Raw genomic sequence first — 24,986 nt, forward strand, 5'->3', positions numbered from 1 at the left:
TTCAAAGGCCCAGGGAGCCCTTCCCAGTTAGAACTCATTAATGTAAGTTCTGGCCTTCTAGATGATCATGAAAATGGGGAAAAGGAAATAAGCAAATATTATAAAAATCGGTTTCTACAACTTTTGAAAAAGAAGGATGTAACACTGGGCCCACTTCAGTCCTGGAAGAGAAACTGTGAACTGTAAGCTCTCAATTGGTCACCTTCTGAAATCTTCCTTTGATTTGGCTATAGATCTATTCCCGAAGAGGGATTGGGAGTGTGAGTGAGTGTGTGTGTGTGTGTGTGTGTGTGTGTGTGTGTGTGTGTGTGTGTGTTGTAAATTACATACAAGACTTCTCTAAATTTTTTAAAGCTTATTTATTTTTGAAAGTGAGAGTGAGCACAAGCGGGGCAGGGACAGAGAGAGAGGGAGACAGAGAACCCAAAGCTTACAGCACAGAGATCGAGAGAGCTTGAATTCATGAACTGCGAGATCATGACCTGAGCTGAAATCAAGAGTTGACTGCTTAACTGACTGAGCCACCCAGGTGCTCCAAGACTAATTTATTCTTTTTTTTTCCTTTTTTTGGGGGGGGGGGGAGGGGGTGCAGTAAATCAGAATGCAACTGGAAACTGCTTCAGAGTTATTCTTTTGTAAGATGTAAACGATTGCTGCAAAATTTAAGTGTGTGGTAAGTCAGGAAAGGGCTTGATATTGGTTTTCTTAAAGTGGAGCGAAAGCAAGGTAGACATTTGTCATGATATTAGTAATTTTGAAACATATTGTGTCCAGAGCATGTTACTCTAAATTTGAGAGGGTTGATTTTTCAGATGTAGAACTTTGATCCTGGGCTGGTACCCCAGCAGCATTTTACGATACTACCAGAGATTAATGCTGGGCCACTTGTCAGAAGCTTTGGTGATCTTCTGGGGGTGATGGCCCAGGATGTGTACGCAATTACAAATAAGCAACAAAGTAAAATAGTGCTGAAGTGCTAAATGCTACAGAGTAACAGAAGCCAGGGAGATAATGACACAAACTTGTATGTACGAGGAAATTGGAAAGATGACTTAATTTGGACTTTAAAGGCCTGGGTTCGTATTGTGGCATTACCACATAGCAGGACAGTTACTTAACTGTGTCCTGCTTAAATCATAGGTAAAATGGGATAATGATGCCCGTTTTATGATGGTGTGGTGGAGATGAAACGTGGTGGGTAATCATTAGGTGTCTGTAGAACTTAGATTTCTCATAGGGGAAGTAATTTAAGAAGAATAGAAGTAACGGAAGCTGATGAGCACCTCATCTGGCCGAGTTGAAAGTAAGGAGCTAAAGTGGGCAGCTTTGTCTCCCTGGTTACAGGGACTCTTACTGCTCCCTGCCTGCACATATGCCCCCAGGCCACTTAATAGTGCCAACTAGTTACTATTCTAGTTTTGTTTGTTCTTTTATATGCTGGACACTGCTATACATCTTATTATTTTAAAAATTATATGGGGGCGCCTGGGTGGCTTAGTCCGTTAGGCGTCCAACTTCGGCTCAGGTCACGGTCTCACGGTTTCTGAGTTCGAGCCCCGTGTCCGGCTCTGTGCTGACGACTCGGAGCCTAGAGCCTGCTTCAGATTCGGGGTCTCCCTTTCTCTCTGCCCCTCCCCTGCTCATGCTCTGACTCTCTCTCCCTCTCAAAAATAAACATTAAAAAGGTTATATGTATAATTAACCTTTGGTGTGTAGTTTCAGAATTTGAACATATGTATAGATTCAGGTAAGCATCACCACAATGAGGGTACAAAATTCCCATCACTACAGATCACTTCCTCACGTTATCTCTTTATAGTCTCTTTCCCCCTCACATACCCCGTGACTGTCTGCACATTTAATACATATTATCCACTCCTGTGGCACCACACACTTCCCCTTCTAGCACACTTGTGATTACCTGGTCACGTTCTAGACTGTTAGCCTCAAAAGTTTGGGAACCATGGCCTTTTCTTCTTCTGTGCTATGTCCCCAGTGCTCAGCATAAGCCCAGCACCTAGGAGAGGAGACTCTGAGACATGTATTATGAATGAATCCTTACTGTGTCCTTGTTTCATCTTGTTCTTTAAATAAGGAAACTGGTGAGAGGAGTTAAGAAATGTGCCCCAAATCACATGGTAGTAAATTCCAGAACCCAGATTTGTCTTGATTTAAAGTCTGTGCTCTTTCCGTGCTAAGACATATCACAGGAGATAGGATTTGTTTGTATTCACTCCTTTGAAAGTGCATATAAATTACCCAGCTTTCAAAATGATTCTGGTGGGGCACCTGGCTGGCTCAGTCAGTTAAGTGTCGAGTTTGGCTCAGGTCATGATCTCTCGGTTTGTGAGTTTGAGCCCCGCATCGGGTCTGTGCTGACAGCTTAGAGCCTGGAGCCTGCTTGGGATTCCGGTCTCCCTCTCCCTCTGCCCCTCCCCTGCTCATGCTCTCTCAAAAATAAATAAACATTAAAAAAAAATTTTAAATAACAGTAACTTTCAAAGTTAAAAAATAATAATCGTGATACGTTGGTATACTGACACCAGTGACAAAGTTACCTATGGACCCTTAGATCGTGTAAAACTCAAAATCCTGTGTATGTACCATATAAAGTCAAAATATTACTCTCTGAGCTGATACCAAACTGGAAAGAGAGTCCTTGCTTGTAAAGTGACCAAGCATGTGGGGGGTGTGGTGGTGATGGGGTGGGTGCAGAGGACGTTGAAAGGAGCTGTGGCCTTGCCTTCCCCTCCCTTCCTCTTCTGGTACCTTTGCTTGAGTTAGGCAGGTGGAGAACACAGCTCTGCCTGTTCCTACCAGCATGCCTTACTAGCAGTAGTGGGTTGGACATCCCAGCAGGGCACAGGAGCTGAAGAAAGTGTGTGGTTTTCAACAGTTCAACCCTCTGGGGAGAGGAATACGGTGCAACTTTGTTTGCTTGCTTGTTTTTCCTTTGGGGGAAAACAAAAAGCCTCCATGGCTTAGAAGAGAATTACATGCGTGCGTGTTTCAACCTGGTCCTGTAGGGCGATGGGGCTCAGTGAGTCAGGTACAGCCAGAGAGGGCAGTGTCTTTTCCCTTTGGTTTCCCTGGCAGACCTGTGAGATTCCCAGGGCCTCGGGCTAGGCTGCCTAGATCAGGACCACTGACAAGGAGCAAGGGAGGGCATTGGAGAGGGAGTAGCAACCAGATCATGTGGGGCCCATAAGCCACGTGAGCCTCTAGGAGACCCAGGGCACTGGGGAGTCATTGAAGGTTCTATTCTGTGCGGTGACGAAACAGAGATGTATTTGCAGTTAAATTGAAGATTTTGAGACATTTTAAAAACACTGTGTTCACACTACTGTGATCTTGCAGACCTCCCCTGTAGATTCACCCCTGATGTTCACATAGGCCCTCAATGCTGGTGTGACATTTAGGAATTGTTCTTTCCTCAAGGTTCTCAGATCAGACTTTATGCACCAAACCATACATTCCTACCTGATGGCATTTGATGGCATTGTTGTGAATGAAGAAGAGGGTGAGGGTGAAGGGGGTCCTTGTATCCTTTTCAAAATAAATGCATGGCACATCCTGTCTGATCGTGCCACTTTCAAAAGTAGATCTGTATTCTCTGTTACGATCTTGATTCCATTCCAGACACCGTACAGCCCATTGCAGCCTCATCCTGATCTTTGCAATGTCTTGTGAAATCATTAATCTCCTCTCCAGGCCCATTGATTCCTCCTCTCTGCCCTCTTTGCCTCAGGACAGTTCTCTGTGAGCCTCTCTAATGCTTCCGTCTTGCAGTGCACTGTAGAAGGCCATGGGACTGGCACCTCTTAAGCCCACTGTCACCTTGCTCTTCGGTACAGAGGCATTTCAGATTGAAGCTCCTTGGTCTGCCCTGACTCCAGAATCCCACCCCAACCTGACCAAGCCCTCAAGGTCGGTCTTAATCAGGCCAATGTCCACATGGGCCACATAGAGTCCCCTTTTCACCTGTGTTGCCTGACCATTGCTCCCTTTTTCCAGAATATTCTTTTAGTTTATCACTGCTCAAGCAGGTGATCAGACAGACATGCACAGTTTGATGAATGCTGTGGTAGGGTTGGGCCCAGGGTGCAGTGGGAGCTTCCTGGAGGAGGTGATACTTAATATGAGGACTAAGAGATAGGTGGGGGTCAGGCAAAGGTTGGAGTGGGGTTACTCCCCATCCCCAGTGCCCTCTCTCGCTCCTTGTCACCCGTCCTGATCTCCGCAGCCTAGATCTCAGGCCCTGGGGATCTCACAGGTGCACCAAGGAAACTACCACATAGCAGGACAGTTACTTAACTGTGTCCTGCTTAAATCATAGGTAAAATGGGATAATGATGCCCGTTTTATGATGGTGTGGTGGAGATGAAACATGGTGGGTAATCATTAGGTGTCTGTAGAACTTGGTTACTGTGTCCTCATTGGTGGGTGGGATTTGGAGTGACAGAACGGGAAGAGAGAGACATCAGGGATGGCACCCTGGGGGCTCATAGACTGGAGGAGGAGGTTAGGCTGGCTAAAGAAATATGGTCAGATATTGTGTTTTAGAAAAAAATAACTGGTTACAGCTCAGGTTGCAGAGGGTAGAAGCAGATCATAGTGGCAGGTGTTCATTAGAGCAAGTGTTCCCTCTGGGATGGGAAGTGTGTGTGTTGGGGGGTGGGGGTTCAGCTTAGCATAGCACAGGGGTTGATGGCTCAGAGTGGGGAGCCTGCTCCCAGCTGCTTTCCTTAATAGGTGGGAACTTCAAACAGTTACACTCTCTGTCCTCCCTTTTCCCTCTCTATAAAATGGGAATAATAACCACACCTCCTAGAGTAGCTACTCATAGGATGGATTGTGGTAGGATTAAGTGAGCTAATATCTGTAAAGCATTTAGAATATTGCCTGCCATGTAAGGTTTGTTAAAAGATGGGAAGGGTTCTCTAGCCCTGTAACTCGATGTTTCTGGGACTGTATGGTCTCTGAGGCTTTCAGAGCTGTCTTGGCATCTAGAGTATGTGGGGAGGGCCTGCTTTGTGGTTGTAGTTTCCCAAATAACATATCGCTTGCTCTAAGTTTCCTGCCATGCTCTAAGTTTCCTGCCATAGAAGGACACTGAGGATTTTGAAATCTCTTGATGAACTTGGTTTTACCTAGTTCAAAGGCTTTCAAAATGGTTTTTTTTATTTAAAAAATTTTTTAATGTTTTTATTTATTTTTGAGACAGAGAGCATGAATGGGGGAGGGTCAGAGAGAGAGGGAGACACAGAATCTGAAACAGGCTCCAGGCTCTGAGCTGTCAGCGCAGAGCCCAACGCGGAGCTCGAACTCACAGACCGCGAGATCATGACCTGAGCCAAAGTCAGATGCTTAACCGAGACACCCAGGTGCCCCTTTCAAAATGGCTTTTTTAAAAAATGTTTGTTTTTTAGAGAGGGAGGGAGGGAGGGAGGGAGAGGATCTGAAGCAGGTTCTACTGACAGCATCCAGCTGGATGCAGGGCTTGAACTCATGAACCGTGAGGTCATGACCTGAGTCAAAGTGGTCTGGTTAACCAACTGAGCCACCCAGGCGCTCCTCAAAAATGGTTTTAAATAGTTGAAGTCTTTTGTCCCAAATCTTTTGCAAAACCCTGATGTTTACAACTGATAAATCTGTTTTGCTCTGGTTGAATTAATAGAGGACTAATCAGTTAAACACCCACTTAACTTCCTCTTCCCTAAGATCCCACTTAAGAACCAAGAAACACAGTTTGGATGCTGCGGGTCTGGTCAGTTCAGGGAGATGTAACTGACTCATGCAAAATCACATGGAGACCTGATGACAGATGTGAGACCAGGATGAGGGTTTCCTGACTGTTGAGTGGCCCCCTCTCTATTAGACCAGGGGTTCTCAGTTCTGGCTTGTCTTTAGAATCCCCTGGGGAGCTTTATAAAAGTTCAGTGGTAGGGGCCCGCCTTCAGAGATACTGGTCCCAGGTTAGTGCCTGCATCAAGGGCTAGATTTATTCCGTCTTTAGCAAGAAATAAACTCTTGGTGGAAAAAATATGTCTTATAAGTTTTAGCTGTGCAAATTATTAATTGCATTTTAAAAATGAGCTGTACCAGAGTTTCTACAACTGCTGTGCAAAGGTGTTCTTGAAAGCATGGTGTCGAGTGCTTCTGGGCCCTGCTTCAGAAAAGCCCCGAATCAGGGTTTCTCTTGACTTGCTTAAAAATTGCCCAGATATGTGTCAACTGGTTGCTGTTGCAACGCCTTCAGAATGCTTTGCCTTGTTGAAGGGAATGGCTGGATTACTTGTCAGAAATATTTCATAGTTGCTTTTTAAAAACAGTAGTAGCATTGGGGCCCCTGGGCAGCTCAGTTGGCTAAGCGTCCGACTTTGGCTCAGGTCATGATTTCACAGTTCATGGGTTCGAGCCCCGTGTCGGGCTCTGTGCTGACAGTTCAGAGCCTGGAGCCTGCTTCAGGTTCTGTGTCTCCATCTCTCTCTGCCCCTCCCCAGCTCACTGTCTGTCTCTCTCAAAAATAAATATGAAAAAAAAAATAGCATCATTATTTCACGGGGTTTGATCTTCTTTGATTCAAATTATGACTCTAGAAACACAATATGTTGGGTGTAACAGAATCTGTACCCGGACACGGACACAGTCATTCCTATTTCATCCCTCACTGGCTCCAGCCACAGCTTCCTTAAAGATGTTTGCTGAGTTTCCATTTGAATTGGGTGCAGAAGGACTTTGTGTGCGTGTTTTTCCCAGGCAGCCTCAGGACCTTTGGAGAATTAGATGCGATAAGCAAGAAATACTTTTCTTTTGCCACTTTCCCCTAGGTGTGAGGATATAATATGGCAATATGTACTTTACTAATGCAGCAGATGATGAGAGCTAGTGGGGAGTTTAATAACTGCTATCATTGAGAAGTAATGATGAGCATAAACAATAATCCAGGATGTGTGGAATGACTGTGCATTATTTCTGTTGGTGACCAGTCACAGGAACTGCTCACCCCGCAGTGCTTTGTTGCCTCGCACTCATAATAAGAGGAAATGCTACATTGCAGAGGCTTGTGAAAATACAGATTCATAGACTGACTCCATTCTAGCTACAGATGCCCTAAATTAAGAACATTTTCCAAGAGGTTCAGTTTTATTCTTGGTAGATAGCCATTTCGCCTACTTGTAATTCTGTGTGCGTGTCTGTGTGTGTGTGTGCGCGCGCGCGCATGTGCACGTGCACCCGCCTTCCTTATCTCACACTCCTCCTTCCTGCCACCCATGCCCCAACTCCCAGGATACTAGATAACACATACATCCTTTCACCTCTGTGTTCCCAGCTCCTGTTACAGAAACGAGCAACCGCGGCTTATCAAACTGTCACGAAGCCCACATGACACAGAGCCCAGAAGGCAGGCTGTTCAGGGCCCGTGCACCATCCCAAGCGAGACCCCAAGGGCTCGGGCTCCTTTAGACTTCCTGTCCCCCCACGCTGAGCTACAGCCTTCAGCCGTTGTTGCAAGAGGGTTATTCTGCCTCCCGGTGTTGCTTCTGTGACCCAGGCAGGAAGAAAGGTGTAGGGGTGAGGCAAAAGGTCAGGCCACTTGAGTCATCCCTTTCATCAGGAAAATAATAGCTTTCCCAGAAGCTCCACCCAGGAGGCTTCCACTGGTAGTTCACTGGACAGACAGCACAGGGTCATACAGGCACACCGAGCTGCAAGGGAGTCCGGGCTGGTGAGGAGCTATGGCAGATACATGGCTGCCCCAGATAGAATCCATAGTGAGGAAGAAGGGAGAGTAGACACCAGGTGAGCATATACCAGAGGCAGCCACGTGACCTCAGCCTCCTGGTATTTTCCTCGACTGGCTGCCATATCAGCTCTCACTCCATCCACATTCTTCTTGGCCTGTCTTCAGGGCCTGACTTCTTCCCCCGCTCCCCCAGTTCCCATGAATCTGTACTTCTTGAATATTGGACTTTTGGAGTTAGCAGGGGCACTGGACTCTTCTAGGAGAGCTTCTCAAATTGGTGAAGAACAGAAGGTCAGAAAATGACTTCCCCAAGACCATACTGTTCTGGTAGTGGTAGAAGTGACACATGAGTGAGATGTATTACTTAGTTGCTCACATGGCATAAATTACCCTTTAACCTTGCTAAATCCCCACTCCCTGTAAGGTAGCTATCACCTGCCCTTATTAGGCAACCATGGCCCAAGGATGGTAAGTGACAGGGATGGAGTGACACAGCCAGTGACCTTGCTCTGTCTCCCACTCCCACTGATTGGCATTGAAGATGCCATGAGAGCTCAGATCTTGGAATCCTGACGTCCTTGTTCTTTCTACTGCCCTCTGAGTGGGAATCTCCTTCCTCTGTTGTATGGTGCTTTGAGTCATTCATTAGTTGTTACTGCTTGAATTTGAATGCCTTTTTTAGGGTGGTGTTCACTTTCTACTGACATCCTCACTCTCACTCTCCTAATCCTCACAGCACAGCTTGAGTGATCTTTTAGAAACATAAATCAAGTGCGTCATCCCAAGCTCGGTCGATGACTTTTTGTTACTCTTAGGCTAAAGTCAAGGGCCTTCATGTGTCCTGGGTCTAGCTGCCATGTCCCTGTCTGGCCTCATGTCTTTCCTGCTTCATTCCTCTATTCAGCCACATGGCCATGGTTCAGTCTCCTCTCGCTCTTCATGCACCTTCCTCCCACAAGGGCTTGGCACCTGTTCTTTCTACTACCTGGTGGTCTCTCCTCTCATTATCTTGTGAACTTCCAACAGTTCTTAGCCTAGCCCTCATGTCCGCAGGAAGCCTCCTCCAAAGTGCCCCTCTGCAAGCCGGCCTCATACACCAAGATCCAGAATTGGGATCTTATGTTTGTTTGGGTGATTATTTGATCAGTATCTGTCTTCCCCACTGGATTATGAAGATCAGCCCATGTCTATACCTCTTGCAGCCAAGTTTTTTCTCAATATCCACTCTGTGCCTGTCACATAGGGACACTCAGTATTTGTTGACTAAAAAACAACTATTTTATCTCAGCACATGGCACAGAATTGAATGAAGGCAAAATTTAAAGGGCACCATGGAGTAATGGCATATGTCACCATAACTATACAGTATCTTCCAGCATCGTTCCAGGATAGACCAAAAGAACTTTATTGAATCGCTTTAGCTTGAAAAATGATTCAATATTGCTGTTGTACAGATAAGCTTAGTAGTCACAAGTCGTCACAATAAAACCCTACCTGTTTTATTACCTATGCATCTTACCTATTGAATAAATTAAGCTCTTATTTTTCTATAAGATTTTTTAAAGTTTATTTTGAGAGACAGCATGAGTGGGGGAGGGGCAGAGAGCGAGGGAGAGAGAGAATCCCAAGCCAACTCCATGCTATCAGTGCAGAGCCCAATATGGGGCTCGAACTCAGGAGCTATGAGATCCCGACCTGAGCCGAAACCAAGAGTCTGCTGCTTTTACTGACTGATCTTACAGTTAAGATCTTAGGTACATGTAATTCAAACACGGTTCTTAAAAACGTTCATCTGAAATGGTCTAGAAATAACTCAGACTAAATCCATGGTAGATGAGCGACCATGAGGAACGCGTAGCTTTGGGGTAGGGAGAGGAAACAAAGATGCTGTGTACCAGCTGGGAAACTGAGGGAGGCAGGAAATAAGGAGATTTGAATTGGCTGCATCTTAGACTCCGTGTCTAAGGAAGAAAACATGTTCTAAAAATATAGGATGTAGACCAAAGAAGATGGGGCAAAATTATCTGAGAGTGAAAAGGCTCTAAAGGGGAAAAACGGGTCTACTTATTTCCCCTTGAAGAACCTGCAAAAAGAACTTCACTTTCCCCGGAGCCTCGAGGCCAAGGTTGCTCTGGGGTTGCGAAGAGAGGTGAGGCTTACGGGTTAAAGCTGGACTCCTCAAGACTTCCCTCTTGGCGTGGAGTTCTCTCTCAAACCCCTGCGCATCAGATTAAAGTGGATCTTGCCCCAGAGTGGTAACCGAGCTTGCCTGGAAGCCCGGCCTCTCCCCCAGGCCGAGAGGCAGGAACCCCTTCACCCCTTGGGCGGCGGGTAGCAGCAGTGACAAGTCCGGGACCACTTCCCTGAGTACCGTTGCCATGTTTCGACCCCCCACCGTCGGCCAACCCAAGACAGAGGACCGAGGTGACGCGCTGAGCGCCAGGCCTTGCCGCACCAGTGTGAGCCTGGGGCGGTGGCCACTGCCGTTCTCACTCCCTGTCGCCTCCCTCCCCCAGGAATCAGAGGGCGTTTCCTGTCACTACTGGTCGCTGTTTGACGGTCACGCGGGGTCTGGGGCTGCCGTGGTGGCCTCCCGCCTGCTGCAGCACCACGTCACGGAGCAGCTGCAGGACATCGTGGAGATCCTGAAGAACTCAGCGGTCCTGCCGCCCACCTGCCTGGGCGAGGAGCCCGAGAACACGCCCGCCAACAGCCGGACTCTGACCCGCGCAGCCTCGCTCCGCGGAGGCGTGGGGGCCCCGGGCTCCCCCAGCACCCCGCCCACGCGCTTCTTTACGGAGAAGAAGATTCCGCACGAGTGCCTGGTCATCGGGGCTCTTGAAAGTGCGTTCAAGGAAATGGTAGGTATCGCGGAGGGGCCCGGGGCGGCAGGGGGCGGGGGTGGAGGGAGAGAGAGAATCCCAAGCCTTCAACCAAAGCCTTGTTTCTTGGAAGCTTCCCTACGACGGGTCTCTGACCTGTCCTCTTGTTGTGGGACGCCGCTTGGGTCGTCTCCGTTCGATACTCCATTCCCAACAGAGGTTTGGCACAAAGACAGAGTTCCTTGCATTGAGTGCTGGCAAAAATGAGAACGATGGAAGGAGGGATAGCTACGAGCTAACAGGCTTTTTAAATGTACCTACGATTGCTTCTCTTTCTGCAGACTCCCTGATGCCAGCTGGTGGTACAATGCCACTTAACTGAAATGTGAGCCTGGTTGCTGTCTTATACATGTGTAGGAATCACAGGTGTTTGGGGAAACAGCTTTTAGTAAAGGGCTCCAAAGTACCTTTCTTGTACCAATCTGATCAGAGGACAGTTCTTTTACCGTGATTGGCCATGTGGTTCTTAATGCTTAAAAAAAAAAAAAAAAAAAAAAAAAAACTGCTGGAGGGGAATCAGGGGGTCACTATCTGAGAATTGCGTGTTTTACTGGGGAACATGGATTGTTTGTACATTTAAATTGGGACGTGTCTGATCAAAGAGTTTAGCCCCCTTCCCTCCCAGCCTCCGTCCTGGGAACACACAAAGGGAAAGCGCACAAAGGGAGAGTGCGCAGCTGCCCTCACAGTGTCCCCTGTTGTCCCTCCGCCTGGTGAGGGGCCACCCCTCGGTGCCACCCCCTTCCCTTTCTGAGCTCACTTTCTGCTGAGGCCGTTATTGTGGCTCCAGAGATTTTTCTTTCCTGAGCAACAGCCTGCGTGCAAGTAAAGAGCAAGGAATATTGAGAGATGTTCTAAAGACGGGAGGAGAGCGAGCATGCCGTATTATCTTAAAACCCCAGAGAGTCAAGTGATGACCAGCTGTTCAGTGAAGCAGGAACAGGTTAGGAGCAGCTCCGCAGAACGGAGCATGTGACACAGCACAGTCCAGGATCAGTCTGTGTGCGAAGGAGGGGAGAAACGTAAATAATGTTGCACAGCACCACCCATCTGATTTGTTTTCAAGGCAAAATGCTTCCTGTCTTCGCACCTCTTGTTTGCACCCTGTCCTCACTTTAACCCGTCCCTTCTTTGGTCAGCGTGCATCTCTCCTTGTTGTGCAGATGTTTACCCTTTGATTAGCAGGTGGCTTAAAATGCATCTCTTTGTCAGGAGTATATGGTAGCCTTCGATCCCAAGAAAATCACCGGGAAGCTGGAAAAGACTATTCAGGGGAAAAGGAATCAAGGTAGTAAAATTGACTCCTACGCGGCTCTGTATAAAATCTCCCTCACCAGCTGTCACAGAAGCTGTCTAGAGACCTCGATGTTCAGAACGCTAAATATTTAATTGAGGTAAAAAATGTGACAGTAGGTTACTCTCTTAATGGGAGGAAAAAAAATCCGCTTACGTGACAGAAGTGAAAAACAAAAAGACACGTGGGGTTCTTCATTTCCTTCTGTAATTGCTTATGCCATGGGGCATCTTTTACTTGCAACTGCTGTATTCCCACTTCTGTCCACTAGAGGCCAATGTCACTTTGAGGCAGGCCTCCCCACTGGTCTCCAGCTGCTTCTGCCCATTAATGCCTCAAGGGTGCTAGTAACCACTTTCCTGGAAATGAGAGGGTCATTCAGAAAAATACTTAGTCAAGGGCCTCATTCTTGTCTTTTAAATTTTTTCTGCTTTTAACTAGCCAGTTAAATTGCCTGCAATTTTTACCCTGGAAGCTTCGTTGTAGGCAAAAGATCATTTCACTTTCCCATGTCATTCAGTCAATAAATGAGTGATCAGAACTAACTCTATGCCAGGCCTAACTGGGAAAAGAGCACTGAACAAACTAGGCAAAGACAAGTGTTAGATGAGCAAAATAGAAGTGGGAAGGGCCTTGAGTGGAGAAATGCAGGGTGAACTAGGGGCCCTATAAAGAGATGAAGTGAAGGGGTCCCTTGGGGCAGTAATGCTGGGGATGGGGGCGAGGAGAAGTAATGCAGACAGAACACAGGAGGCCGGTTCCAGGGAAACTACATCAGAGAACCCACATGGGCCTAAGGCAACGAGCTGATGTCAAGGGTAGGAATGATGGATGTAAGGTGAATTGGAGAGGTGGTCGGGAACCTACCTGTGGAGGCCCTGGTGCGCCACGTTATGAATTTTTGGCTTTAAGTCATATCTGTTTTTCGGTTCCTCCCAGCATGCAGCTTCCTCTTCACACTTCAGTTTTTGTCATATTGTCTCTCTAGTCGTCAGTATGCCACAGGCCTACCTGGACTCTGCCCCACCTGCTTCACCTATTAAATGAGAAGACTCATCGTTCCTTGGTTCGCAGGGTGCTTGGTAGGGTTGGCCCTACCTTCTGTTCAGCTAGGGGCTGAGCCAGTTAATGTCGGTTGGCCCAGAATAATTATTAATATACTGTCCCCTTTTAGTCTTAAAAGCGTCCCTGCTTGGATAATGTCTTATGTTTACCCTAATTACAGAGAGATGCTCTTGTTTTTTCTTTGCTTCATCAGGGACTTGAGGAAAAATGGACTCTAGTATCATAGAAACGTGCCTGACTTAAACATTAAGTTCCTTGCGGTGAGCTTCAGAACCCACAACACAGAAATTATACAGTGTACCTTCAATTTAATGGCCTGGAAGGCCATTGCCAACTTGTATAAAATACTTGTTCCCTTGTCCCTTTTCAATATTACATTTTTAATGTCTTATTATTTTGTTTGTTTATATTTAATTTTCGAGAGAGGGAGACAAAGAATCCCAGGCAGGCTCTGTGCTCTGAGTACAGAGCCCGACCCGGGACTCCATCTCATGCATGGTGAGATCATGACCTGAGCTGAAATCAAGAGTCAGATGTTTGACTGACTGAGCCACCAGGTACTCCTCAACAGGATATTTTTGAGAGTCCGTGTTTGAGGGCAAACTGGTTTTTTTGAAGTGCCCAACGTGCAGCTGATTTCCTTATCTCGTTGGCCTGGCCTTGGTGGATTCTCCTCTGGCCTTGCAGAGTGGGGCACGCTGGGAATTTCCCGGCCATTCCTAAATTTTTCCCTCATGGTGGCCAGCTACTTTCTAGCTTTCCTAGTTCTCAGTATCCTTAAGGTATTTCAGGTTCTGTGCTGTGCTGATCCTCTGTAATAGAAAGAGTCGGTATTAAATAAGATTCAATTATTTCAGCTTTGTGGCTCTCTTACTTTCCCTCACACTTTTCATCCCTAAAAATTCCCCAGGCCCAGCATCTCAGCCTCACATGTGCCTCGCTGACGACACCTTTGCAGCTACCCTTCCTGAGATTCAGAAGTAACTTGCAATATCTTTACAGGCACAGCTTGCCTTTCACTTGGGGTTTTGCTTTATTTACAGCAGCTCAGCAACATAGAATCAAAGATCTTCGGTCTTTCTCTCTCTCTCTCTCTCTCTCTCTCTCTCTCTCTCTCTCTCTCTGCATTGTCCTTCTCAATTAGTAGTATTTATTGAGCTTCTATTTTATAGCTAGCATTTTCTAGACACCATGGGAGTCTAGAAATAAAAGGTTAGACTATATGTCTGGGGGCATTTGTAGCCCCACATTATATGCATATAGAGATATATAACATCTCATTTATTTTGATGCTTTAAGTAACATTAAGTGGGTTGGTGACATGTTGATACCGATCTGAAAGAGGGGGTCAGGTAAAAGATTTAGAAGCCCCAAGCCAGAATAAATAGTACTTCTTTAGAGGAAAACGTAGGTCCTCGTTCCAAAATACAGACTACCAGAAGTGAAAGATAAGTTCTGAACAAGCTATCGTCTCGATAACAGTTTCATCAAATACTGTAAGCTTCTTTGAGGGCACTGCTTTTCCTTTCCTCTTTGATCCTCTGGTTGCCTGACGCAGCATGCGGCTTGTGGTGAAGGTGACCTCTGACCCCTGGCCTCTAATACTTACTGTGCTTGCCTGCTGAGGCACGTTTACCCTTTGGCCCCCTTATTGTATCTCATCTTGGATTTTTCTTCACACTGAGAAGGCTGTGTAGTCCATTCTTCCTGTGTCCACTATGGAAAAATGAACCATGGTTCCCTTCTAAAGGACCAGAATCTCAGGAACTTTCTGACCGACTTCAATTCTGCTTCCCCACAGTGCTTTGTAATGATGCCTTCTTGAACAGCTGAGATTTGCCACCGATTGTGTTTAGGCTGTTGCTGGGCCCAGGATGATGGATGAGGATAAGATAAGGTCTTTTAGATCCTGGGGTCAGTCTTCTTGCTTCCGCAGCCTCCCCAAACAGGACTGCATGGCCAGCCTTTCAGACCCATGAGGGGAATCACTTCCATTGTTGGTGGAGTTGTGGGAGACCACTGCTCTCCTAAGTCAGCAGAGATGAGCCTTTTAGCCTGCCAGCTATAGAATTTGAGCTCTGGACAAAGGCAGGAGGAATTTCAAAAATTCTGTCCTCTTTCCTTTTCAGTGCCGGTATAGAAGTTTGGTTGTTAGGAAGGAAGAAAATGGCAATATTTTTGTTGTAGAACTACCATACATCCTCCTGTCACTGAGTTAATGATTGGAAATAGCACTCAGCTTGGATTTATTGGTAAAAACCTCATTTCACTATTGTGAAAAAGAGGATAAATGCAAAGCTTATTTATAGCTTATAAATCCTAGTGTTTTCAAATATTAGCATATTCATCGTAAGTTATGGACCTGCTTTCTTAAACACATGTCTTTCTGTGTTTGATAAGCTAGAGTTTTGTTTTGTCTTTGTTTTGGTAGAACAGGAAGTTCCTCCTAGAAGGATTGAGCATGTGATTCCACAAACAGCCAGCAGGTGGCAATATGAGGCAGTATTGGTTTTTTCCTTCCTCATTGCCTGGCTGACAGATTGGCTTGTTCCCAGAATAAATCAAAATCAGACCCAGATACTAAAACCATGCAGAATCTTATTATTTGTGACTGACACTATTAGCAATGTGCTCAGAGCCGTGTTTTAACCCATCTATGGGGGAGCTGCCAAGTCCTGTTGAAAGTACCCAACACTCGCTCCCTTCTGTTGTCTCATGTTGCTGTCCTTTTGCAACCTGAAATTGGTAGGAAACAAAGAATGATCCTGAAGCTGCATCATCCCTGGGACTTTCAAACCAAATTATAACCATCCCGAGCAATATATTTTCTTTCTTGCGGTTCTTTCCTGCTGAATTAGTCTCATTTCACACATCTCTGCTACTTCCCTTCATTGCCAGTATCCTTCCTTGAAACAAAAAGAAAATTAAATCCCAAGTCTTTAAAAATTGGATCCGTTCTTATGATTTAGAGATAAATCTGGCTTAAACGTAGTATTTAGACAGACACACAACACAGGATAAATCAGTCCTACTAAACAGAAGGGACTGTTTGAGCCATCTTGAGCAGTCTGCAGGACCCTTGACTGAGCAGGTAAAACAGTTATCTTGTTAATTGAATATTATGAGTGTGTAAATTGGTCTTTTAGATTACACTTGAAAAGGAATGATAGTATATGCATGTGTTTTGCTGGCAAGTTATTCTAGAGTTATGTCTTGGGTCTTGTTGACAGCTAAAATGGGGAAATACTCCAGACAGGTTCTTGTTTAGCACAAAGGAGTGGGCAGTAATTCCCAGGATTTCATTGATTTTTTTTTTAAATACCCAAACATGAGGGTTTACAAAATAATAACTCTACATTTTTATGTATTTTTAATGTAGTATGTGGGAAGCTTAAGCTAATTGGAAAAGTTGAAGGTTTGAAGGGTAGTTAATTCAGCAGTAAATATCCTTATTGACTTCATTTATCATGTTTGATCCGGTAGTAAAAGAACCATGCAGATGGTCCTTTAATGTTCCTTTCAGTACTAAGATTTTGTGAAACATCTTTTAAAGAGGAGTAGGTGGTGTAGGAAAAAAATAAATGTGCTATTTTGGCTTCTAGGGAGGGGAGGGGAAGCAATTATTTTTAGAATATGTTCTAGTTACACCCAGTTTTAGAAGAAATAGAAGAGTGTATTTTAATGTCAGCGAATCCTTCAGGGGGATGAAGTCTGTGGAAACACATCTTTCAAATCCTAATCACTGTGATCGCAGAGAGCACACACATAATTCACGTGTGTGTGTGCACGCAAGGACATCTGCACGCACACACATGCACGTGTATATTATCACAGAAGCGGTGGGGGGTGATAGAAGGGTAAACCTATTAGAGTTTCCTGAACAAAACATGGCTAGACTTTAGTCCACTGTTTATGTGACAGTGTTGCCAAACTTAGCATTCCTTATGCTGGGGGAGCTACAGAGGGCACGTAGTTGAAATATAGGAAAAGATGAAAGAAAGGATGAAGTCAATTAGAACAAAATGCTGAATCGCACTATTAACGTAATAGCAAGGGATTAATTGTGCAAGCTAGCTGTAACATCTTCCTCCAGATGAAAGGCAAATAGGCATTCTGCTGTAGCAGAAAATCGTGATGTCGTACGTACACTCGTCTTGATTTTTTTAAGAAATAATTTCCGGATCAGAGTTTCTGGCAATGTTAACTGTGATACAGAACACACCTGTGATGCAGGATGAACTTGTTGGAGTCCCAGTGGAAATTTTTGCCATGGATGCTGCTTTCACTTGGGCTCTGTGTATCATAGCATTTTCTTTTGGATTGCACGAGTGATTTAAGTCTTTCAAGCATTATTCACACCCCACTCCATGTATAGCATGCAAGCAGCTGGGTGCTCAAGGGATTTTCTTAAATAAAAATTGTCTTTCATTCAGACATTAGGTATTCAAACAAATGTTGATTCTGGATATGAAAACATACTTTCTGTTAGCCCCAGCAGTTCCTTCCAGTATATTAAAAACAGTAGCATAGTCGTATTGAGTGTGGACTTGACACACCAGTGTATATACGAATTTGGTGAAATATGTATCTATCATAACATCAGCTTTATTTTACTTATTTAAATGGGAGAGAAAGGGAATACATCCATCTGCAAACTGCTTTGTGAATAGGGTTGTTGGTTCTGTTTTTATGCATTGTTTGGAGGTTAAACAGACAAAACTTCTGACAGCTGGATGTTTTCTTTCCCTTTCACTTCCTTGTGACAGTCTCTTTGGCTGATCTTTGGCTGATACTCATGCTCCTTCTCCTCACCCTCGGGGCTCCTGCCATTCTTGTGTAGGTTCTGATAACCATTCATTCATTCTTGCCAATTGACTGCATCTGAACTGAAGCATGGGTTCCTGCTTAATTATCATCTTAGCATTTATTTCCATCCTAAGCTTTTCCTTTGTCAATTACAGGGAACACATTTTTCATGTCACGGAAGGGGTAAGGTGGTAAAGAGATAATTTGGACACCCAGGCATTTTTAAAGGTATTTCTTCATTTGCCCACTCAATAGATATTTATTAAACTATCTTTTTACCTGGCCTGGCATAGGTGTTGAGGGTCTAGCAGTGAGCAAGAGAAGTCTCTGCTGCCGGTCATGGAGCTTCTGGGTCTGGGAAGGATCGAGATGGCCAGCTAAGCCCCTCACACATAGCATCTGATTTCATCCTCACAGTGCTCATTTAAGAAACTAATTTATACACAATTTGAGTAAATTTGTAAGATCCAGTCTTCGAAGGCGGTCCTCATGCTGGACTCTCTGCAGCTTTTCTTCTCTTCGAAACTACCACGTCCCCCCACCCCCCACACACACATTCTTAACCCCTCCCCGTGGTTCTCCAGCCTTTCTTCTCCCTTCCCCCTTCCCCAGTTGATTCCCAAGTAAGTTAGTTTCTCCCAGATTCTGATTTTGTACTTTTTGTCTACTTCCTTTTTACCAGTATGCTGATCTTCATCTGTGTCCTTGGCTCAGGCTCTTGCCCTGTTTCCAGCTTTTCACTGGTGATTTGTTTGAACTTGTGTTACCACCTCTGGCCTCTGGAGCCGAGCGTTTGCTGATAAATGCCAGATTACTGAATTATCTCCCCTTTTCCAGGAGGAGGCTGGTTGAAGCAGCAGAGTTGTGACTCTGTGGGTTTCTAAGAACCAAAAAAGTGCCCCAGCCCCCGGTCTGCCAGGGGGACCCTCAGAATCGGCCCAGGCCCCATCTCCTCTCGTCCTCCTTCTCTCTCCCTCAGCTTCAACCATAGATTACCATGGAAGTGTTTGGCCTTATTTTAGCCAGCATCCAGTTTATTTTCCTAACTCCACTCACATTTCTGGGGTTAGGGTTTCTGGGGTCACAGAACCCATGCTTCTGTCACTGACCCAGAATTTCACAAAGACCTGTGTCTTGGATGATGCCTATTTGTCAAGAGAAGTCTTGGTCTGTTGTTGATTTTCTGGGTGTGGGGGCCTCAGTAGGTGGCAGGTGATAAAAGGCTTTGGATGAGGAGAATCAGATTGAAATCCAAACTCCAACCAGGTAAATGTAGGCAAGTTACCCCCCTTCTGCCCCCCCACATGAAGGTTAATAATACGGTTATGAGGATTAGCTGAGACTCTCTCTGTACGGTGCTTCGCCTGACCTGGAAGAGGTGCTCCTTGAGTATCAGCTGTTGCTGTGAATGTGTGTCACACACACATTTGTTGTGAATCCATGGCTGTCGGACAATGAAGTCAGATCAGAGTTTGTAAGCTTCTAGCTTTGATGCGTAAGACAGGGGGTTGGCTCCTGCCTGCTTTGAAGAGAGGACACAATTCTTCAAGTCACCTCTTATCTGGCTGCAAAAAGAAAGTATTTATTGGAGACTTTGGGGTTAAAAACATTGCTCAGGTCCAAGTAGTCGGCATTACCAGCCTATTTATTGTATTTCTCACATGGCAGGTCAGGCATTCCATACAAAGACTAAATTTTCCACAAGCTGGGTATTTATTATTGAATGCAGTTGGTTTTCTTTTTCTCATTTTTGTTCTGATTAGATCCGTTTGCCATCCCTTGTTTCCTGTCTCTGGTCTGCAGATGGGCTAATAGATGACAGTTTTATGCCAGTGACCTCAGTGATTAAATGCTCTTCAGGTGGTAGAAAAGTATTAACGATTTTCTTGTCTCGTCTTTGAAGCACATCCTGACTCCGAGGGCTGTGTCAAGGGAATGAGGTTAAGAAAGCCTTTGATATGAGTTCCTGTACAATCCAGCGCTAACTTTGTTTTCTTCTCCAGGACCTACAAATAGAACGAGAGAGGAGTTCATATAATATATCTGGTGGCTGCACAGCCCTCATTGTGGTTTGCCTCTTGGGGAAGCTGTATGTGGCGAATGCTGGCGATAGCAGGTGAGCACATTCTCTGTCTGGTTCTTCCTGGTTTCTAATGCCTTCCATAATTTTTATCTGTTTTAAAATAGTGATAGGCAATAAAATAACGCTGCTTGAGATTAGATATTGAGAAAGATGATCCCTCTCCATGTAAATAAAATGCATCTAAGATGAATCATCTGGCTGGTATTAAGAGGTAAAGGCTGTCTCGTACCTGCCCAGAGTAGCAGGTCACGTATAGACCTGTGATTGATCTGTATACCTGGGATTAATACCTGTGGCTAATCTAAGCTGGTAGGATACAAATGTTTTTTGACTTCAGAACCTGATCTGCAGTAAAATCTTAGCAGAGGCATAAAACAGGAGAGGGGAAGGAGGAGAGGGCTTTAAATGAAGGAAGTGTTTGGAAGGGACTGGGGAGGACTCTGTAGCTGCTTCTACTTCTGCCCAGTGACATTGCTCCGTCCCCTCCCAGAATCCCATGAGTTTCTCCTTTTGTGCACAAGCCCTTAAAGGCTCTAGTCTCTTTTCTGGGCTCAGCTGACAGGAATTTTGGCCAAGAGATTTTGGTTAACCCCTAATCTATCCAGCATTATCAGGAATAAGATACATTTGGGTTTTATTTTAAATTACTAATGTGTCCTCACTTAACGCGCAGGGAATTTTAAACTTCTAGATTTTGTGAAAAGTGTTCTAATACGTATTACATACGTGTCTGTCCCCTTTGGTAACAACATAGGTTGGCTTTCTGCTAAAGACCGACTCTTTGTTTTGAAAGCAAAGTACTAGACTCTGTGCAACACGTCCTTAGAGGATGGGTGGTTTCCCTATGCAGCCTACAGTCTTAGGAGGCCCTCGTCCCTCAGTCCCCTGTCTCTGGGTCACGTGCCTCTTTGAGCATCCCTGCTTGCCCTTGGCCCTGCTCCAGGTCTGTCCCCACTGCCTCCCCTTCCCTGCAAACCTCAGGTCATGGCCGAGGACTGACTCCTGGCCGAAGACCAACTCCAGTAGGCAGCAGGGGAGAAATTTAGCTTTGACTTCCATTTGCAAAGCAGGACAGCCTGAGGGAGTCTTCATTCCCTAGAGGGAATCATCCTTTGCTGGTCTTCCCACTGAAGATTCCAGAGAGTAAGGAGTGTGAACTGCCAAGGCAGCAGTATTTGGAGTTTGACAATTGATGGCTTTTGAAGGTCTGTTTTATTTTAATGTGTATGTGGATTTCCATTAAACTCTATAAGCTATCACCATTTCAGCATGATGTTTTGCTGGGTAAATGGAAGTGTCTGTAAGATACCATGTTTCTCCCGTGGCTTCTATTCCTCAATGTCTTGTCAGAGTCCCAGCAGGAGACAGACACCTACTCAGGTGGGTCAACTGAATGAAGCAGTAAAAGGAACCCCGCACAGGGGTCGGGCTGGGGGTGGGGCACTGGGGCTCAGAAAGACTTTTACACCTGAGGCCTGCAAGACCCAGAGAGGACTTGCTCCAGCAGAGCCCAGGAGAGTGGGGTCACGTGTGAGGGCCCCTGGGCAGGAGATACAGGAGAAAAGGGAAGAAATACTTTGACTTCTTTCTCTTCCATCCCCCACCTCCACCCTCGCCTCTTGCCAGGGCTGCCCCGTGGATGATCCCAGGTGGGAGCCAGGTGACAGGGAGCCCACGGAGTACTGGTCACGGAGGTCAGCCAGCTAGGGCATGCACACAGACCAGGGCGGCATCTCTTGGGGGGTGGGGTGGGGTGGGGGGCAGCTGCAAGCAGCACCCCTGCTGTCTCCCCTTCCCTTCTCCCTGCCAGGGTTTGAGCTTCTTGCACATAGGAATCTTCCATCTCCAGGGGCCTTTTAAGACTCACACTGAGGAGCCGGCCTTTGGGCCTGTTTTTCTGTTCCGGATCTTGCATTAGTTTGGAGACAGATGAGCAGGTAAGGAGGTGATGCCCTTCTCTTCTGAGTGAGACTGAATCAGCAATTCAGCCGTTGCACTCATATCCACCCTTGGCTTTATGTCTAGTTCCATGCCCTTTGCAATGAGTTTGCTTTTCTAGCCCTTCCATGACTAGGGAGGTGACAGAGTGTCTTTCTCCCTGGGAACAGGCCCGCTCCTCATCTCAGGAAGCACCTCTCACCAGATGATCCCCAGACTGAGAAGAGAACCCAAACTTCTGGGCCTGGAGTATCTTCATGTTGGGTTATCCTCTTCATAGATACAGCTGCTCCCTGGGGCCTTCTCATTTTTGAATCTTGTTTTCTTCAAAGCTCCTAGCTCTTTAACAGAGCTACTTACCCAGCCAGGCCTTCTGTCCTCCTTCCCGGAAGCTCCAGTGCCCTGTCCAGGATCTGCCAGTCTCCAGGACTCATCTTCTGGACTCTTGTCCCCACCCTTCCCCCACCCCACCCCTTGTGTTTAAAATGCCAATTTCTAGATCAGATCTTGAACTCCACATCTGTAAAAACAGTGGTGGTGGACTAAATAATCCCTAAAGTTTCTGGCATTCCATGTATATTACCCCATGAGGAATGACACTTTTGGAAGATAAAGTGATGCCATACTTGTTGATTTTCAGTAATTTTTATTCTTAGAGTCAGTTTTTGAAATCTCAGTATAACACAGGTTCCCATGTTTCTAAATGTTCGTAAAAGTATATTTTACAGGTTCCCAATAGTTTGAAAAGCCTGATAGTTACTTTTATCCTCATTAAAGCTATAAAGCATGCGTGCGTGCGTACACACACACACACAAATTATCCTATGATAAAATAGCATCTTTAGAAACCTAATAAGCTAAATTACATGTGCAGTGCTTAGGCTCCAGTATCTAGGTATGAATTTGGGGTTTTATGGCTGATCGGTTGGATTTGCTGTTCATGTATGGGTCATATGTCATAGAAATCTAAGAGCTGTATGAATTGTTATTTGTGTTCACCATCTGGAGGATAACCTATAGGACATATATTCATTAGGGTGCTATTTTTAGCTCTTGTAAGAACAACAGATATTCACTATCTTCTTCTGTAAGATCATTGCCTAGTTTATGTGCCAATAATATAGGTATTTGAATTTACAAAAATAGTCAGTTATTCCCCAGAATCAACAACTGAGTGAACTTTGATCAGATTTACATAAATGTGGGTCCATCATTACTTCTGAGCAAGTAGTCATGAATCCAAGGGCTGAATTTAAACAGATGATTAGAGTTGACAGAGGTCTGTAGCAGTAGGGCCCTGATTAATTGCTATTTTTTCTTCTTTATTGCCAGACATTGGCTGTTGTATATTTACTTTAAATCTTGACAGGTTTTTTTTTTGTTTTTTTTTAATGTTTTATTTATTTTTGAGACAGAGACAGAGCATGAACGGGGGAGGGTCAGAGAGAGAGGGAGACACAGAATCCAAAGCAGGCTCCAGGCTCTGAGCTGTCAGCACAGAGCCCGACGCAGGGCTCGAACTCACGGACCGTGAGATCATGACCTGAGCCGAAGCTGGACGCTTAACCAACTGAGCCACCCAGGCGCCCCAAACTTGACAGTTTTGAGAGTGAAAACAAATCTTTGTCATAGGTTCACTACCCCATTGTTATTCACACTCAGGGAAGGAGAAGCATTGCACTGGTTTGATGCGGAAGCTACTGGTGGTCAGGAACTATTTTCTGAGCCACTTAGCAAACTGTGAACCATTTGATTCCCCATCAGGCACATGTATGTTGGCAGTTTTTTTCAGGAGGGGCTGCCTCCTGTTGTTGGTGGCTTAGTGGTTTTTGAGTCACTGACTCCCCTCGGTGTAGTATGATGCACCTCGGTCTACAGTGATGCCAGGTGACTAGTGCAGAGTTTGGGACAGACTTGCCTTTCTTTCCTCAGCGACTGGTGCACAGCCTGGAACAGATCTGCCCTTCTCCCCTCAGCCGAGGTAACTAGCGGTAGAGGAACACGCAAGAACTACTTGATGCGTGACAGTTGCTTAATTTTTCCTAGGCAAAGGCAGCCGACTAAACACCTAGGGGATCATAAGGGACTAGGAAAGAAGCAGATGGTGGGCGGGCTTCTTCTTCTAGCAAAAAAGAACTGGTCGCGTGCAAATGTCATGCAAAGCAATATGCAAGCTATCACCCATTGTGTTTGAGTCATTGGCTCCTTAGGGCTCGGAGGGATTCTTCAGTTTGAGAAGATGCTCTGACTTCATTTTAGAAGATGATTTCATTTTATTTCTATGGAGCTAAGGCACTAAGGAGGCAAAGCCGGTGCCACTTATTTGAAACAACGTCTGAAGGTTTGGCAGTCTCAGTGGCAACTGAGACTAGGTGAACTCATTCAGATGAAAGAACATCGTTGAAGACTTGTTAACTTGATGATTCCACTCTTGCCAAATTTATAGTAATAGGACAAGAAGACATAAGTGCTAGGCACATGTTAAATACCGTAACATAATAAAGAATTATATCCAATTCTCTCAGTAATTTAGTGACAAGCAGGCATTGTTAATGTCAGATAGGTATACTGAGGCACAGCAAAGTGATTTCCCCCAGCTGCTAAGAAGCAGGGCTGCTCTCAAGCTCAAGGCTGGAAGTCAGAGTGCGACATATATATGTGTGTGCCATATCTATCTATCTATCTATCTATCTATCTATCTATCTATCTATCTATCTATCGTAGGCCCCACACCCAGCATGGAGCCCAGTGTGGGGCTTGAACTCATGACCCTGAGATCAAGGGTTGGACATTTAACTGACTGAGCCATCCAGGCGCCCCCAGTGTCATGTGCTTACTGCCTGTATCTTGGGATTTCCCATCTGTGCTAAGACTTACAGGGTTTTTTTGTTTGTTTGTTTTTAGAGACATTTTCATGTCTCTAAAATCAAGAGTTTCTAATTAACTTTTTTTTCTTTCCTACTTGTATGTAAAATGATGGCATACATTATAATCAGTGGCATCTTTGATTTCACCTGAAATGGTTTATGGAGTGTAAACCTTTGAGGGGATGGCTGCACTTAAAATCTATTTTAAATACATTGCAGTAGTGAAGCAGATAAGCTTTGAGTGGTCCAGTTCATTCATTCATGATACAAGGAATACTATTTTCTCAAAATGAGGGCTGCCACC

The 24,986-nt window shown here is 45.4% G+C and overlaps 1 protein-coding gene and 1 long non-coding RNA gene across 4 annotated transcripts in view; both read left to right on the forward strand.

Moving 5' to 3' along the window:
* PPM1H (protein phosphatase, Mg2+/Mn2+ dependent 1H) overlaps positions 1–24,986 on the forward strand; it is a 264,640-nt gene that overhangs the window by 119,634 nt on the left and 120,020 nt on the right. For all 3 annotated transcript variants that reach the window (XM_086712926.1, XM_086712925.1, XM_086712924.1), the window contains exons 3-4: positions 10,264–10,608; positions 19,798–19,910. In XM_086712926.1, coding sequence (XP_086569052.1) covers positions 10,264–10,608; positions 19,798–19,910 — 458 coding nt within the window. The remainder of the gene's footprint in view (positions 1–10,263; positions 10,609–19,797; positions 19,911–24,986) is intronic.
* Positions 19,922–22,439, forward strand: LOC147579078 (uncharacterized). Its single transcript, XR_015253522.1, has 2 exons — positions 19,922–21,814; positions 21,986–22,439. It is a non-coding gene; the product is annotated as an uncharacterized LOC147579078 (long non-coding RNA).

The sequence above is a fragment of the Puma concolor genome, chromosome B4 (assembly GCF_028749965.1).
Source record: "Puma concolor isolate L17-30 chromosome B4, mPumCon1.1.hap2, whole genome shotgun sequence".
Taxonomy (NCBI): Eukaryota; Metazoa; Chordata; class Mammalia; order Carnivora; family Felidae; genus Puma; species Puma concolor.